At 33.5% G+C, this 18,218-nt stretch overlaps 2 protein-coding genes across 2 annotated transcripts; one reads left to right on the top strand and one right to left on the bottom strand.

Annotated features, from left to right (window-relative positions):
* Nucleotides 1-12,412: 12,412 nt before the first annotated feature.
* LOC131599713 (disease resistance response protein Pi49) lies at nucleotides 12,413-13,258 on the bottom strand. The gene is made up of 2 exons (XM_058871983.1): nucleotides 13,005-13,258; nucleotides 12,413-12,884 (listed from the first exon to the last, which is right to left on the bottom strand). Exons 1-2 carry the CDS (start codon nucleotides 13,183-13,185, stop codon nucleotides 12,589-12,591), a joined length of 477 nt encoding a protein of 158 aa, XP_058727966.1. The 5' UTR covers nucleotides 13,186-13,258; the 3' UTR covers nucleotides 12,413-12,588.
* A 4,078-nt stretch (nucleotides 13,259-17,336) lies between these two features.
* LOC131599712 (disease resistance response protein Pi49-like) lies at nucleotides 17,337-18,218 on the top strand. The gene is made up of 2 exons (XM_058871982.1): nucleotides 17,337-17,617; nucleotides 17,743-18,218. Exons 1-2 carry the CDS (start codon nucleotides 17,437-17,439, stop codon nucleotides 18,036-18,038), a joined length of 477 nt encoding a protein of 158 aa, XP_058727965.1. The 5' UTR covers nucleotides 17,337-17,436; the 3' UTR covers nucleotides 18,039-18,218.

The raw sequence follows: 18,218 nt of genomic DNA, 5'->3' as shown, positions 1-18,218 counted from the left end.
AAAATAATTTTACACTGTTATTCAATAGAAATATATCATTCAGCCACGTCATATTAGTAATTTAAAAATTACTGTCCAACTTAACGGGATATATGGTCGTGATTGATTGACAGTATAAAATTATTTTACATTATCAGTGCATCACTCATTTTCTCTTAAATTATTAACAATTAATTCTTCACTAAACAAATTTAGTTATATGTTTTCAATGTAAAAAGTATTATATTACTTGTATTAAATTTACCATTTTTCTATTTTAAAGTTTGATTACTCTTAAAAATAATTAAAATGTCAATCGAAATTGACAAACAAATAATTTTAAGATTAGATAATAGTTTCTCGATTAAAACAGTGATCCATTTTTATTGCACCACTAATTAGAGAATCGAAGAGGAATGCGTACGTGGAATATGGAGTTTTTTGAAAAATAATTTTTTTGGATAGCGACATGCTTAAAATCAACATTTGTCTCTATGTTAGTCATCACGAGTTTAAGAAAGAAAGTTATTAATATGTCGTGGTTTGAGACAGGGCAATCCATTGTCTCCATTCTTATTCCTTATAGTAGTTGAAGGCGTTGATGGGAAAATTTATTAAGTAGGGAAGTTCATTGGTTATAAGTTTTACAAGGGCGGGGATCATATAACCAACACCTACAGTATGCTGACGACACAATAATCATTAAGGGTCAGAGTTGGGAAAATATTCAAAATATGAAGGCAAATTTGACATTGTTCAAAGTTATGTCGGGTTTGAAAGTCAACTACCATAATAACAGGATGATATGTATAAACATCTATCAACTATGACTAAGGCATCAAACATTCTGAAATACAAGGTTGGTGATGCCATGTTCAAGTATCTCGGGTTCCCTATCGACGCAAATCCGAGAAGAAAGGAGACGTGGAAGCCAATGCTTGATTATGTTAAGTCTAGATTGTCGGGTTGGAGTAATTCACAACTTTCAATTGAAAGTCGAGTTGTGCTTACTAAATCAGTCCTTACTTCATTACTAGTATACTTCCTTTCTTTTTCAAGGCACCGTAAGGTATAATATTAGTTTTAGAGTCTATGTTCAAATAATTCTTTTAGGGAAGAAATTGGGAGGAAAGGAAAATTAATTGGGTTAATTGGAATAAGGTGTTGAGTCTAATTGAAGAGGGAGGATTAGGTATTAAAAACTCGAGGACTTTTAATTTCTCTCTTAGGTAAATGGATTTGGAGACTAAAATGTGACCCTGGTGGGCTTTGGAAGATGCAAAGATAATGATGTAAAAATGAGGATTATTTAGACTACTTCCATTTGGATTACATGGCATGCAAGGAACGATAAGATTTACAACAAAAAAGTCATCAATATAGGAAAGTTGGTTGAGGATGTGAAACAAACCCCTTGGAACTGGTTATGTATAAAGTCAAGCAATCTAAGGTTCAATATTTACCAATAGTTTATGAATCCAAATATGTTTATTTGCTTAAAAAACCGTTGTTCTATGTTGTCTTCTATTTGTGTTTGGTTTGGTTTTGTGCGACATTTTGTCAGGCCCTGCTACTCTTTGGAGTTACTATTGCAAAATTAGAAGGGTGTGACTTTTTAAAGTCAAGTTGTTGCTACTCTATCCGACTTTACAAATTTTGCTTGCTAATGATAGTGAGGCAAGCTGATTACAAGTGGTAGATATAGAAGTCTGCTTTTAATTATCATGTTTTATTGGGTGCTTCCCAGCCTTGGTAGTTTAAGTTGTCAGGCAGTTTGATTTTGTTAATTAATGTGGGGTTTGTTTTGTATTTAGTTTTGGGGTTGTTTGTAACAGGACGCTTTTATGCATGATATGTTTGGAAGAGGATTCGGTGACTTTGGCTTCCCTGCCTTTCTGTGACTTTAGACAGTTTTTTTTTCAATTTTTGTAAAAAATTAAATAAAAAATGAAGTAGAAAAAAAGATGAGAGAGAGAGAGAGAGAGAGTTATAGGTGAGAGAAAGAGAGAAAGTTATGCTGCAGTTGGCGCCGTAAAGGCAGCCAATCCTTACCCGATATGTTTAGGTTGTTTTTCTGTAGTAAGTGTTTTTAGTCTGGGTGGGTTTGTAACATGTTTTCCTATAGCGTATAATTTATATAGTTAGCATCTCTGATGCTAGATCCCTTTTTTTTCTTTTTAATACAATTTTCTTTGCTTCTTCAAAAAAAAAACCCTAAAGGATTGAATATTGTGAAACTATGAGATTGGAAAATTGTGCACATTGCACCCTTGAATGGAGTCAACAAAACAAGTCGAGAAGTAAAACTCAATCGTTAACATATATCACAAAAATGGAGGGGATAATCACACACTAGGTGTTTAAATAGCTGAATAAGACAATATTTAGTGTAGGTTGGGATGCTATGACCGTCTAATATTTTCCTCTAAAAATACTACATTTTGTAATTTTTGTACTATAATCTATCAATCAAGATAATTTAGCATTTTTCTTCTTCTTAATTTTACTTTTTTTTAAGGAATTTCTTATGCTATTAGTTTAACTTCATATGTTCGTACTTAACACTATTTAGAGTAGTTAAAGAATCCACAACTGAAGGACAAAGTTTCTCCCATTTTTGAATTGTTTGAAGAAAAAAGGAATCACTTTTGAAAGCTCTCTACCAAATCTCAGCTAAAATTTCATAGTTCAATAACAAATTTGACACGACTAATAATACATTAATACCACTAAAAATTTATAATCACCAGATCACGACTACACTTCAATTAAACTAGTTCACTGAAGTGATATTGATTCTTTAATGTCAAAGCTTTCAGGATTTTTTTAAACTACTCCCCCGTCCCAAATTATAAGAGAAATTCACTTTTTAGATTCATTGAATAATTAATGTATCTAGTTTATATATAGACCAGATACATTAATTATTCAATGAATTAAAAAAATGGATTTCTCTTATGATTTATGATAAAGGGAGTATTTAATATCGTAAAGGTATGAGGCTAATAATTGATTATTTTGAATGAATTTCAAAACTATACATCGAACTTGAAGAAAAAAAATAAAAATAAGATCTAGAATTTTTCTTTTTTTAGGTACATTATAACACCCCAATTTTTACATATTGTAATTTTATTATATCTATATGTATATTCATATATTACTTTTAGATGATTTTATGTGAATAGATGCGTCATTATTTTTTGTGACATTTTTTTTAGATTTGATTGATAATAGGTGTATTCATATAATATAGTTGCTCTGGACCAGTCCAATTATCAGAATTGACCCAATCCATTCATAAGCATAAAAACAATCCAATAAGCATTGGCCCATTAATTCGAGCAAACAAAGACCACATTTTCTCTTTTGCCCACCTACCGAGCACGTCTGGAGGACGGTTGTAACACCCGAGGCCGAAGAAGGCTAGGGGTGGTTGCACCGCATGAAACACCTAAGGTCGAACAGGGCAATTGTGGTCGCCACATCGGAATGAGAGGGATCCTGAGGCCGTGCAGGTATGGGACTGCATGGTTGAAGGATTGCTTATAAGGATTGATAGGTACTACCTATACCAACAAGATGCATCTTCTTTTCGGTAGCCCGTTCCATAAGAACTTCATAGTTAAGCGTGCTTGACTTGGAGAAATTCTTGGATGGGTGACCTTCTGGGAAGTTTCCCAGAAAGCGTGCGAGTGAGGTCAAAGCATGCTGAAAAGACCCGCGTTGGTTTGTGGGGTCAGTCGATCATCCCGAAAGCAGTCTGGGGCGTTACAACGACCCCCTCATAATCAGGGATCATCCAAGCACAATAACTCTTCTGTCCCCGCCAATGGCTAGTTAAGGCAACCCGAATACACTAAGACTTGTTCAACCATCTCCTATATTTTGGGCCCTGGAAACGTGCCCAGCCTAAAAATATAACGTGACCTATTCACACCCTGAGTAGAGCATTATAAATAGCCCTCTCTGCCTAGAGGGCAAGGTGTCCAAACTTTACCCAAAACTTCATATTTTCTATTGTATCTTTGCCCTCGTTCTTACTTTGACATCGAAGTATCTTGCAGGTACAACCCCTTTTTCTCAACCATCACCGAAGATTACGCCGTCCTTGCAGGCCATCTGTTCTGAGTCTATACGAACAATAACTAATATTCAATATACATATACTTAAGGACGGAATAATAATAATATTCATCTTTATATTATTTAAAAATTATGGTAATATTTATATTATACTTATTTATTTTACTAATTTAATTATTTTTTTTAAATGATGATTTTTTAGTGGGAGCATTTTAAATAATAATATTTTATTTATAAATAAATAAAATAAAATAAATAAGTATGTGTTTGTAATTAATAATATATTTAAATGAATACATTAAATATAAGATAGTGGTGAAGATTAATGATAATGGTGAAGGCTTAAATGTGTCTCAAGAGGAGAAACTAAGCATAGAGGGGTGTCCAAATAGAAGAAGTTGAACAAGTCAAAGGTGAAATGTTTTAATTGTCACAAAACTGATCACTTAAAAAAGGATTGTCCTGAGAGAAAGGTCAATGATGATTCTGTTCAAGTTGCGGTTGCCTTAGATGAGGATGGTTATGAGGATGCTGATGCACTAGTGGTACCAAGTTTGGAGACTGAAGATAGTTGATTCATATACTCATGTTGCTCTTATTATATGTGTCTAAGAATATAACTTTTGAGACTTTGAAGTTGGTGCAAGGTGGAGTAGTTCGCCTTGGTGATAATAAGGCTTGCAAGGTTCATGGTATTGGTAGGATCAGACTTAAAATGTTTGATGATCGTGAATTTCTTCTTCACGGCGTGAGGTATGTTCTAAAACGCAAGCGAAATTTGTTATCTATTAGCATGCTTGATGATCTAGGTTATTGCACTAGAGTTGAACGTGGAGTGTTGAATATTTTGCATAATAAAGTGATTATTGCTAAATGGTCTAAAATATGTGGTCTATATATTTAAAATGTCAAATTTTATTATTCAATCATCATTAACTAATGGAGGCTTTCATGACAAGAAAGAGCTATGGGATTTGATGTCAAGACGTTATGAATACCTTGAGGCTGATTTAGAAGTGTATAATGAATTTTGCAGAGAATTAGGCATAACATGCATGTGATTGCCGAGCTGTTATTGAGTTTTTGATGAAAGGTTCATGTCAAAGCAGCTTACTTGGTTGGTAGAAAATTTCTTCAGAAGAAGAATAGTAAAAACCAAGGGATAAACCTGTTAGAAACTATAACAAAGAAAACTTAGTTTGAGGTGAAGTTTCCTACTATGGATAGTAGTAGTAGTGAGGGAACGGCTACAGGGATCTATGATTATCATTTGACTAATGATAAAGTAAGAAGAGGGATTGTAGCATCTCAAAGGAACAATTATTCTAGCCTTGGGTGTTATGCTTTGAATGTGGCTAAAGGGTTGCAAAATATAGAAACAAGGACCTTCAAGGATGCATTCTAAGGCATGTGGAGTCGACGATGGTGGAAGAATCATACTTGTGTGCGTGTTAGATTACCTATACAAAAAAGGATAATTAGAAACAAGTGGATGCAAGTGGCGAGATCAAGATTCAAGGGTGCCTTGAATTTGATCAAGATTATTGATTAGAGTTTCAATAAGGTAGAGAGAATCAAGGTAGTTGATGGTTTAATTGGCATCACCACAGTAAAAAGTCAAGGTGAAGATTGTTGAAGTATACCTTAAAACCTTTGTTGATGAAGAGAAAGAAAATTTATTTTAAAATTGCCAACAATCAGGAAGCTGAAAAGTAGCAAGAATATCCGATTTGAACAGTTCGCAGATTTTGGGTTTGACCAGTTCGGTTTGCGAATCCGTTATTTAATGTTAGAAAATTGGATACATATTAATTTAGATATAGTCTAAATTAATATAAAATATATTATAATATATTTATAATATTTTATTTTATTAATTAATGAGTTGTGTTTTGGACTTTGTATGTTGGATTTTAGAATTATAAATATGTATCTCTTCCGTATTACAATCTTAGAATTTATAGGAAAAAGGTAGAGTAAAGAGTTTAGGATATTTTCAAGGGAAAACTTAGAAAGGAAAGAGTTTGGGAAAATATTTGGAGTTATCTAAGGGGATTGACAAACACTTGTTTACGCATTGGGTTTGTGTGCTTACATTATTGAGAGTTAGAGAGGTTGGGAAACACTTGGGGTAGAAAATAGAGTTTTGTTCTTGGGCGTCTTTAGGGTTGTTCCCTAATAAAATTTTGTTTTTGGTGCCTTTAGGGTTGTTCTTGGGAACTCTGAAGGCAAATGCTATTTTCTTGTAACTCATCTGTAATATCTTGTAACAACTTTTTTGACTATAGGGAATTGGAGAGTTGCTCTCTCCCTTAGAGTAGATCTTTTAATCGAACTGGATAAACAAACTTTTTATCTTTTTCTCGCCTTATTCTGTTATGTTTTCTACTTTTTGATTATTATTGTTGAATGTCATTTATTTTTGTTGCTACTGTTCTTTGCCTCACGTATTAAAGTGTTGATGAAAATTGAACCTCGTCATTATCACAACACGAGGAGTTCTCTCTCAACATTTATGGAATAATAGAAAGAAGAAATTTCCTACAAAAATTCAAATACTTAAATGATTCTAGGACAAGAGAGAAGCCGTCAAGAAAGTGATCAACTATGAATGCAAATAGAGGCAAATCTACTCTATATTTAATCCCTGCAAAAAAAATATTATTATTACTATTATATTTAAATTTTTATCTCCTATAAAAATAATTATTCATCACAAATTTAACATTTTCATTTTTCAATCACTATTTCAAAATCTTTATTCACTCTCTTAACTTTGTTTTTATTTTCTTTTAATTCTTTTGGAATATTTTTGATCTTTTTTAAATATAAATGATTACTTTTTTATTTTATTTTTTATTTCTCTAGTCATTACTTCCCATCAAGCTCAACACCAAATATCTTTTATCTACTAGCACATTCACTCAACATTTAAAAAATAAACATTCAAAGTTGAGAAAGAAAGACCAAAGAAAAGGAGATTAAATGGAAATACTGTTAGTTGAAAATAATAATTCAAATACATGCAGTAGGCTTCTGGAGGTTGATAATATGTTATAACTTATGAAATAAGCACTTCTGAAAAGCAAAAAAACACTTTATCAAGTTGGTAATCGATTATACAAACAATGGTAACTGATTAAACAGACAAATTTAAATAATTTGTTTTGTTTGTTATAGTGGTACCCGGTTAGCTGGAATGTGGTAACCGGTTACCAGCCCGAGTTTTTCAGTTTTAAGTACTTTATTTTGTTGCTTTTGATTCCTAGTCATTGTAACTTATTTGTATATATACCCTTTGTGGTATAATGTGATTAATAATGAAAATTTGATTTCTCACTTTCGATAATTCTCTCAATCTAATATTCTCTTATTCTCTCACTTCATCTTCTCCACAAACACCAAAATCTCCATTAATTTACCGATTCAAATTTTATGTTTTAACAAATACTAAAGAATTCATGGCTAAATGAGATGAGTTTGACCAATTCCATAGTGATGAAAATGCAAATATTGTTCTAATGACCACAACATCCTTTCGTGTACATATGAATGAAACAACAAATGACTCTTGAATAAAAAATGCAAAATGTCTAGAGAGAGGCTATCTACCTTCTCTCTAGTTTTCTAAAAGGTCTCGTTTTCATCTTTCTCTGGTGGCTTTGTGGAGGTTCTGGAGCTCGACGATGGAGTGGCAAAGGAGTAACGGGAGAAGGGTTTTTAGGAATCTTTCTCAACGGTGGGACGTTTTCCCTTTTGAAGGGAGAGGGATGTCAAGGGATGGAGCTATTAAGAGTGCTTCCATTTATTTCTCGGAGATTCCAGATAGGGTGAAGGCGAGAGAGATATTCGGGCTGTTTGGTTGTATCGGGGAGATAGTCGAAGTGGTGATTCCACTGAAGAGAAACAAATTTCGTAAAAGGTTTGGTTTTGCCAGATTCAAGGATGTGGAAGATGTCAGAAGGTTGGCCGTCAAGCTAGACAATGTGCTCATTGATGGGACGAAGATTCATGCGAATCCCCCAAGATTTGAGAGGAACAACAAGGGAGAAGTTGAATTAGGAAGGGAGATAGGTAAAGTCAATGTTCAAGCACATTTTCAGCGGAGAAACATCAGAGGGGATAAATCTTTTGTGAACGCAAGGACGTTTGTAGATGTGGTTGCAAATCAGAAGAAGGATTGCGAGACGGAGGTAGCGAAAGGGGACTTGGATTTTGTTTCAGATCCGGAGGTTTCTGCTAGGCTATCCAAGGCATACATTGGTAAGGTTGTTAATCCTGGAATGACTTATAACATTCAAACCTGCTTCGAGTTGGAGGGATATTTTTCGATTAAGGTAACTCCATTAGGAGCTAACTTATGCTTGCTAGAAGAAGTTGAAGAAGGTGACATTGAGGCTCTGATAAGGGAGGGGGAGGTATGGTGGAAACAGTGGTGTTCTGAGATTAGAAAATGGAAAGCAGAGGATGTTGATGAAGAAAGGGTGACTTGGTTGAGGGTTTTTGGTGTACCCTGTTAAGCCTGGTGTTTTGAATTTTTTGAGCTGTTGGCGAATAAAGTTGGTACTTATATTTGTGCAGATGAACAAACTCTGAAGGGGATTAATATGGATGTGGGAAGGTTCATGGTTGGTACTCAGTGTTCAAGAGTCCTGAATGAAGTAGTGAAGGTGCATATCGACGGTGTTCTCTTCAAAATCAAGATAGTTGAAGATTTGCACGGGCCGATTAGGATTAATGTTAACAGCGTGGGATTGAATCCTGAACAAAGGGTAGAAGACACTTCAGATTCAGAGAAGTCTTGGAACTGTGAAGAAGAAGCATTCGAAGAAAGGGAGGAGAACGACGGTTTTTCAGAGGCGTTGACGGTGGGAAATAAAAAGTTAGTGGGATTGGAGTTTGAAAAGAGTGTACCATTGGAAGCTCAACTCATGGAGGAGGAAGGAAAACAGTTGATTATAAGTGAAGGAGGTAAAGAGATGGAGGGAGTCTCAGAAAGATTAGAGGGAGTCCCAGGAGCTTTTGACAAAGCTTTAGGGGAAATTTTGAAAACAAAAGATACAGACAGGAGTGTGGATTTATTTGTGGACAACGTTAGTTCGGAGGGATCCAAAGTCAGCTGTTCTTTAGATACCTTATTCAGGAGAGATTCGACAGAAGGTAATTCAGCTGGCTTTAATGGGAGGGAGATGGTGCTGGAGAAGAAGGTAACTGTCAGGAACTTGGTTGAATCTAAAAGTGGTAGGAAGGATAAAATATTGGTGGAATTGGTTGGTCCACACAATACCAAGAAAAAGTGAGTCAAGAAGAGACAACTTTGTAGTAAGGTTCAAGACGGTTTGATTCAGGTGGACGGAGGGAGTGAGGAGGAGTAGAGACGAAGAAAGGAGGTAATGAGGAAGAAGAAGAATTCTCAGCAGGAGCAGTGTTATGCAGCGACCAGATTTCAGATGTTGATATGGTGAATTATAATGCTAGGTTTTGGGATAACATTGACTCTAATGTTGGTATTAAAACCTGGAAAGCTATAACAAAGGAAAGGAGGAGAAGAAACAATATTGGATGGTTAAACTCGGAGGCGGGATTGATCAAGGAGATATGGGAGATAAAACATGAGGTATGGAGGCATTTTTCTAAAAATTTTGAAGAAGAGGAAATGGTAAGGCCGGTTCCTGAGGGAGTGGTTTTCAAGCATTTATCTCGGTCTCAAGCGGAGGGATTGGAGGCTCCTTTTTTGGAGGAAGAAATTAGAGAAGCTGTATGGAGTTACGATGGTTCCAAAAGCCCTGGGCCCGATGGTTATACCTTCGCTTTTATCCGTAAGTGCTGGCCCTTCTTGAAATCAGATTTCTTCCGGCTCTTTGATGATTTTCATAGATTTGGTTTACTGTCGAAATTTGTTACCTCATCTTTTCTTACCTTAATTCCCAAGTCTGAGAGTCCCTTAAGCTTAGATGATTATCATCCCATATGCCTTGTGGGGTGCTTGTATAAATGCCTTTCCAAGCTGCTTGCGTCCAGGTTGAAAAGGGTGTTGAATGATTTAGTGTCAGATTGTCAGACAACTTTTGTCCCGGGCAGACAACTCTTGGATGGAGTGATAGTTGCAAATGAAATTGTTGATTTTGCTAAAAAGGAAGAGAAGGACTGTTTACTTTTCAAAGTTGATTTCAAAAAAGCTTACGATAAGGTGAGTTGGGGATTCTTGAGATACATGCTGGACAAAATGGGTTTTGGCTTGGTCTGGAGGAAGTGGATGGAGTCCTTAGTTTTCAACAGTCATATGTCGGTCTTAGTCAACGGTAGCCCTACTAAGGAGTTCAAAGTTTCGAGGGGTTTAAGGCAAGGAGATCCCTTATCCCCTTTCTTGTTTGTTCTAGTGGCGGAGGGGTTGTCGGGTCTGGTTAGGAGAGCTTCGGAAGTGGAGAACTTCAGAGGTATTAATATTAAAGGAGTGTGTAAGGTGAATATCCTTCAATATGCAGACGATATGATTCTAGTGGGCGATGGCAGTTGGCAGCATATTTGGGCTATGAAATCAGTGCTTAGAGGGTTCGAATTAATATTCGGTCTCGGGGTTAATTATCACAAGAGTAAACTGATCGGGATAAACGTTAATCTGAATATTATGAGGGCGGCGGCCAATTTTCTTGCTTGCACTATTGAAGAAGATTGTTTTACATTCCTTGGGATTCCAAACGGCTGCAACCCAAGGAGAATTTCTGTTTGGGCACCGCTTGTCAATAAGTTGAAGAATAGGTTACGCAATTGGAAAGGGAGATTTTTGAGCTTGGGAGGCGGGATAACGATGCTGAAGTCTGTTTTAGGTAGTTTACACATCTTTTTCATGTCTTTTTATCGGGCACCCGTGCAAGTTTGTAAAGAGATCACCAGAATACAAAATAAATTTTTGTGGAGTGGGTCGGAAGAGAAAAAGAAGATTTATTGGATCAGATGGGATTCTCCGTGCCTTCCGTTGAATAAGGGCGGTTTAGGGATGAAGTTAACAGAGGAATTTAATATTTCTCTTCTTCTAAAGTGGAGATGGAGGCTGTGCCGGGAGGTGGATTCGATGTGGGTGAAAATTCTAAAAGCTAGATATGGATATAACAACACTTTGCTTGGCTATTCTGGAATTCCTAGCAGGTTGGCTTCCATATGGTGGAAAGATATCGCTCGTTCGGAGTTCAGACATGTAGAAGGGACTTTCGTCGACAACTGCAGATTTGAGATTGGTAACGACAATCGCATTCTGTTTTGGCAAGTGATTTGGAAATGAGAGACCACTTTGAGAATAATTTTTCCGGATTTATACGTCTTGTCGGATAAGAAGAACGACACTGTCAGTGATATGGGGGAGTGGGATAGGGATATATGGAGGTGGGGGAATTTGGGGATCGAGGCTTCGGAAAACGCAGCGATACAGGTTCGGTTATTGGAGATTATTGCTCTGCTGAGTTTGGTCAGTCCTGTTAGAGGAAAGGAGGACGTGGTTTCGTGGCAGGCATAGGCGGAAGGCATATATTCTGTTAGCTCTTGTTACGACTCAATTTCGGAACATCGTCTGAGATCTATTTTCGATCCGGATAGAGAGAAGGCTTTGGGTTTGGTTTGGAAAGCTGCAATCCCTTACAAATTCAAAGCATTTTCTTGGAGAGTTTTAATTAATAGGCTCCCTACCAAAGATTTGCTATTGGTTAGAGGTATGTTTTTTGACATTTCCGATCTCGCGTGCGTGTTTTGTAAGGATGAAGAGGAAACTTTGTATCATATTTTGTTTTCTTGTGGGATAGCCAAGGAAGTTTGGAGATCTATTCTTGGGTGGTTTGGTTTAGATGTTGATATAGTTTATAGCATTTGGGAAAATTTTCTAATTCTGTTTAATGCTTTTAGATCTAACAGAGTTAGGAAGGGAGTTGAAAGTTTGGTTTGGATTGGGGTCTGTTGGTGTATATGGAGTAGGAGGAATAAGGTGATTTTTAGGTCGGAGAATTGGAATATCTCTGATATTATATGGAGCATTAAAGTTCTCGTTTGGAAGTGGTCGTCTTTCGGAGAAATTAGGTATGCCAATTGCAATTTTTATGAGTTCTGCAAGGATCCTTTGCATTTCTTACGTCAAATCCCAATTGGTATGTAATTTTTCTGGTTTCGATTTCGGGTTGCTCCCGTCTTTTGTATATGGGATTGAGTACCTTAGTACTCCCTTAATATAATCCTTGATTAAAAAAAAACTCTTGATGATAAGATATTTTCTAATCTAGCTTGTAATGAGTTTTAAATTACTTCAAGTTCCTTAGTAAAATAAAATTCAGAAAATATTAGAATAGTTTTAAAAACAAGCAAGTAAAAAGAAATATAGAAATTATCATTACAATTTATTGAAAGAGAGGCACACATGACTTACAACAAAAGGGAGGAGACAAAATAAAACAGAGAATTAAATTGGTAGCCAATTTAAGCACACGTGATGTATAGTATAACAACACAATGTATAAAGCAAGAACTTAATGATTATATGTTTTAGTTGTAGTCAGGATGAGCCAAAGCATAACCCTCAAGGGCCTTGAAAAGACCATCACCCTTAGCTTTGTCCTTCTTGAGTTGCTCTTCACTTGGAGCAGCATCACCTTTTGTGAAGTATTTCACACTCAGCTTTCCAACGGATCCTCCATTTGGGCCTTCAGATAATTTAGCCTCAAAAGTGATCTTTTCAACTGTGTCTGGAAGCCCAACACCCCCAACTATGCTGTAGTTGTAAGCCCAGTTAGCAACATCTACTAACTCTATTTTGTGCAGCACATGCTTGGTTTCACCATCTGCACATAATAATTATGGAATTTCTTTTAAATAAAATAAAAAAAATGAAAATTGCAACTAAAACTTTATATATTGAGAGTATATATTCAAGTAACACATATATATACATTTATACTGACCTTCAACGAAAGTGACTTTTTTAATGGTTCCAGCACCGCCGTTTCCTTCAACAATTTCAATACTTTTGATGGCATCAATAACCTTTGGAGTAAGAGTGTCGGCATCAATAACAAGAGCTTTGTAAAGAATAGCAGGTGCTACAACAGAAGTGGTTTCATCATCAAAATTGAAAACACCCATGATAATGATGATTTATAATGCAATGAAGTGTGTTTAGAAGATGCTTGAGTAGCTGTGTGATTTATGAATGAAGTTGAGTCTATTATTTATAGGAACTGAAGTTGTATTTTTTAGACCTTAAGATAATGACTAATACCAGGTTGTTGGGAAATTTCTTTATTCACACTGAAATGAATTTGGATAACACTATTCAATAATTTATTTATTTTTTTTTATAATTTTCAATAAAAATTTTATTTGGACTCACAAAGTTCTTGAATTTAGTTTTTATTTTCTCTTTCTCTCTGATAAAAGTGTATAAAATAAAAGTCGTACATGCTATATAAACCTTCATTAAATAAAATATAGGCGTGCAAAATGTTTTAGTTTCTAGTTCCAAACTAGTTAATATGGTGCGGTAGTTAGGCAGATGTATCTGGAACAGCATCTCTTACATATCAATTTGCTTAAAAGCACTTGTGGATTATGAGAAATATATTTTAAGTTTTTTATTTGTAAATTTTAAAAAATAATTTTCATTATTATTAAGACTTAGCTCAACTTACAAATGTTATTGTTATATTAGACTCAACTTACAAATTTTAGTGGTGAAATATATTATGGGTTGCACAATATCTTGTAACTCAAGTTTAAAATTGTATAAGTCCTTAAAAAAATTATTGAGACTAGTCCGCTTTCTTTAATATGTTTTGTGGCACTATTTAAAATTATACAAACAAACTATCAACATACAATTTTAGGATTCCTTTTAAAAATTTGTCCTTAAATATGGTATTAAGACCATTCTCTAACTTTCTAGATGGTCATAAATATATTAGCCAAAGGCCTATATATCACAAACAACATCGACCCAATGTGTTGTAATCACGTGAGACATATAAGAGATCTTAAATGGGATACAACGAGTTGATCACGAGATCAACACATGGACGAAATTGACACACCATTCGAGATCATAAAAAACAGGCCACCTGCCATGATCCGTGACGGAGTAGGTTTAGGTTGACTGAGACCAAAGCAGAGTCTAAAAACTATTTTCAAAACTTCATCTTCTTCAAACTCTTCTGAAAAATTATAAGTCAAAAATATTTTTGACTGAAGCATAATCGATTATGGTGATTGATTATGAAGCATTATTTATTCTCTAATCGATTATAATTATGGTATAATCGATCATGGATTGAGCCTAATCGATTATAGATCAATTTGAACAAAACTTTCCTAAATTGCCTATGCAAAATTGATTATAGCCTTGCATCACTTCATGTTTTTTGTTAAGACTGTTCCCACTATTTAAAAGGAAGACACATCTTTTCTCAAGTATTCATATTCATTCTCACTCAGGTCACTTTTTATTCTCTTATTGACTTAAGCGCTGAAGTATTAACCTTGTAAGACAGTCTCCTCTCCATTGCATCAGAAGCTCAAATCTATTGCAACATGACTACTTCAACATCCACCGAACAATTCTGATTCAACCATAAAACAAAAGTCTTTAATCTTTGGTGAATCATTTGATTATATTATTGTTCTTTTTTAGTTTATTTAGTACAAATTCTTGTTAGATATTAGATTATTAGTTTAAAAGTTGAAATTGTTTAATACAATATTAACAAAATAGTGTGACATTGACATACTTTGTTTTGTGCATGTCCCGTGTTGATCCGTCCGTTTACTACTTGGATAATTAATTCTAATCTTAAATTCCATGACGTTTTGCTCTTTAGAAAGCAACAAACTATCAAACTGAGTTATTTTAAGTTGAATCTGAAGAATTTTGTGAATAGGTCAAAAACTAAGTTGGAAGTATTCGAAGAGTCACGGGATAAGGCAATATATTCAACATATGTGTACTCTTTCTGATTCACATTTTCAAATGCAAATCCACAAAATAAGACTAAATTTGGAAGTCTTGCTTTAATAATATTCAACTTGGACGAAATATTGCACTCTCAAGACGCCATTCTAGAAGGCTGAATTTAATTATACTATTAATTAGTATACTATTAATTATACTAATTAATTATACTATTAGTTAGTTAGAAATAGTACTCATGTTCCTGAAGGAATATTAGTTCTTGGCTACGCTTATTAAAATAGAGTAATTTACTATGGTAAATGATGTGCACAAATAAAATTTTATCATATAAAAGAAGCTTTTTAAAAACAAATATATATTAGATTTTTTAATCATAAATAATTTCTTTACTGATGTAAATTTTATTTAATTAGATTTTAAGTTTTATAGTTTGAAAATTTAATATTTAAAGTTTTAGAAGACCTATTTTAGGTTAATTTTAATATTAATTTATTTGAATGTTAAAATTCAGCAATAAATAAATAAATAAATAAATAAATAAAAGACACATTTTAGATTTCCTGCTCTTATAATTGATATTTGTCATACATGACTCTTGTAAAATACATGATTTAATGTTTGTCATTTAAAAAATAGAAAAAATAAATAATGAATGATTTTAAAGAAAATCAATTATTAGGATTTTTGAATCAAATATTTAATTTGTAGATATGATTTGTGATAGTGCATTATGGTATTGCTTGATTGTGATATTGTTTGATTCATGAATATATAATTCATATTCATATGATTTAGTTCAACAATGTTATATAATTTGGTTCTAGTTTTGATGAAAGGTGAAATTAAAAATAAGAACTCCACTATAATTTCAATTTTGATTTATGCATATAATTCATATTCATATGATTTTTCAAATTGATGATATTTATTTATTTTTTTGACCGAGATGATATTTATTTATTGTTCATTGCAAATCTTGAATTTGGAGTTACCATGTTCCTTATTATTATGCTTAGATTTAAAAGGACTTGAATATCTTCTTAATTTTTTTTCTCTTAAGGGTCTGTTTGGTAAGATCCAAAAAAAAGCTTTTAATTTTTAGTTTTTAGTTTTTCAGCTTTCATTAATGAAAAAGCTCGGTTGGGTAACGTAGTTTTTGAGCTTTTAGCTTTTAGTTTGAAACTTTTTTTGTCATTTATACCCATAATATTTTAACAAAATATTATTAGCCTTATTAATTAAAATAATTTTTTATGTCATTTTGTATCTTTCAGCTAATGAAACAACTGATTTACCAAACACTCATGTTAACTTATCAGCTATCAGCTATAAGCTACCAACTGTCAGCTAGTTTTACCAAACAGAGTCTTAATATATATATATATATATATATATATATATATATATATATATATATATATATATATATATATATATATATATATATATATATATATATATATAATATACATGGCATATCATATGAGAATATATTTTTTATATGAGAATGTGAGAATGAATCTGAACCATTGGATTTTAAAATAAACGGTGGAGATTATGTGTGAATTTTTTCTCTCATGCTCCTCCATTATTAAAATAAATGATGTAGGAGAGAGAAAAAAAGATTCACACATAATCTCCACAATTTATTTTAAAATCCAATGATTCAGATTCATTCTTACATTCTCATATAAATATGACATTCTCATATGATATGCCCAATATATATATTGAAATTTTAATATCCAAACCGCAGGATTCAACACATGAATTGTTTACAACCAACCAAATTTAAACATGAGACCTTGAGAGAAACACAAGCCTCGATGGGTCAACCACTAATCCATGGGGTTAAGAATATATATTATATTTTAAAATCAATAAATGAAAAGCTTAAAATATATTTCTCATGATCCTCAAGGGTTTTTAAGCAGATTGATATATTCTAAGAGATGCTGTATTAAATACATCTGGCTAAAATTAAATCTGTAATCATCTAAAATTAAATCTGTAATCATCTAAAATTAAATCTTCCAACTACCACACCGAATTAGCTATTTTGAAACAATAAACTAAATTATTCTGCACGTCGTCTTACATTGAAATTTGACCGGCCTTGGATGAGAGAAAATGAATACTAAATTCAAGAATTTTGTGACTCCAAATAAATTTTTCTATAAAAACTAAAAAAATAAGATTGAATAGTATTATCCAAATTTATGTCTCAATGTGAATAAAATAACTTCCAACGACCTGATATGAGTCATCCATCATCTTCAACTATTGGCTATCTAAATTCTAAATAATACATCTTCAGCTCCTATAAATACTGACTCAACTTCACTCATAAATCACCAAACTAAGCAACCAATTTCTTAGTTATTAATTTGTTATCTCTCATACTAGCTAGCATTATATTCATCAATATTATCATGGGTGTTTTCAATTTTGATGATGAAACCACTTCTGTTGTAGCACCTGCTATACTTTACAAAGCTCTTGTTATAGATGCTGACACTCTTACTCCAAAGGTTATTGATGCCATCAAAAGTATTGAAGTTGTTGAAGGAAACGGTGGTGCTGGAACCATAAAAAAAGTCACTTTCGTTGAAGGTCAGTAAAAATTTATATATACGTGTTACTTGAATATACTCTCAATATATAAAGTTTTAATTGCAATTTTCATTCTTTCTTTTTTTCATTTAATTTAAAAGAAATTCTATAATTATTATGTACAGATGGTGAAACCAAGCATGTGTTGCACAAAATAGAGTTGGTAGATGTTGCTAACTGGGCTTACAACTACAGCATAGTTGGGGGTGTTGGGCTTCCAGACACAGTTGAAAAGATCACTTTTGAGGCTAAATTATCTGAAGGACCTAATGGAGGATCTGTTGGAAAGTTGAGTGTGAAATACTTCACAAAAGGTGATGATGCTCCAAGTGAAGAGCAACTCAAGAAGGACAAAGCTAAGGGTGATGGTCTTTTCAAGGCCCTTGAGGGTTACGTTTTGGCTAATCCTGATTACAACTAAAATATATACTTCTCAAATGCTTGCTATATTTATGGTGTGTTGTTATACAATATTTCAGGTGTGCTTAATTTGGCTACCAATGTAATTCTCTGTTTTATTTTGTCATTTCCCTTTTGTTGCGAGTCATGTGTATCTCTCCTTCAATAAATTCTAATAATGATTTATATATATTTCTATTTA

This window comes from Vicia villosa, linkage group LG4 (assembly GCF_029867415.1).
Source record: "Vicia villosa cultivar HV-30 ecotype Madison, WI linkage group LG4, Vvil1.0, whole genome shotgun sequence".
NCBI classification, from domain to species: domain Eukaryota; kingdom Viridiplantae; phylum Streptophyta; class Magnoliopsida; order Fabales; family Fabaceae; genus Vicia; species Vicia villosa.
Note: the sequence above shows the minus strand (reverse complement) of the source record. Positions and strands in the feature narration are given on the sequence as shown.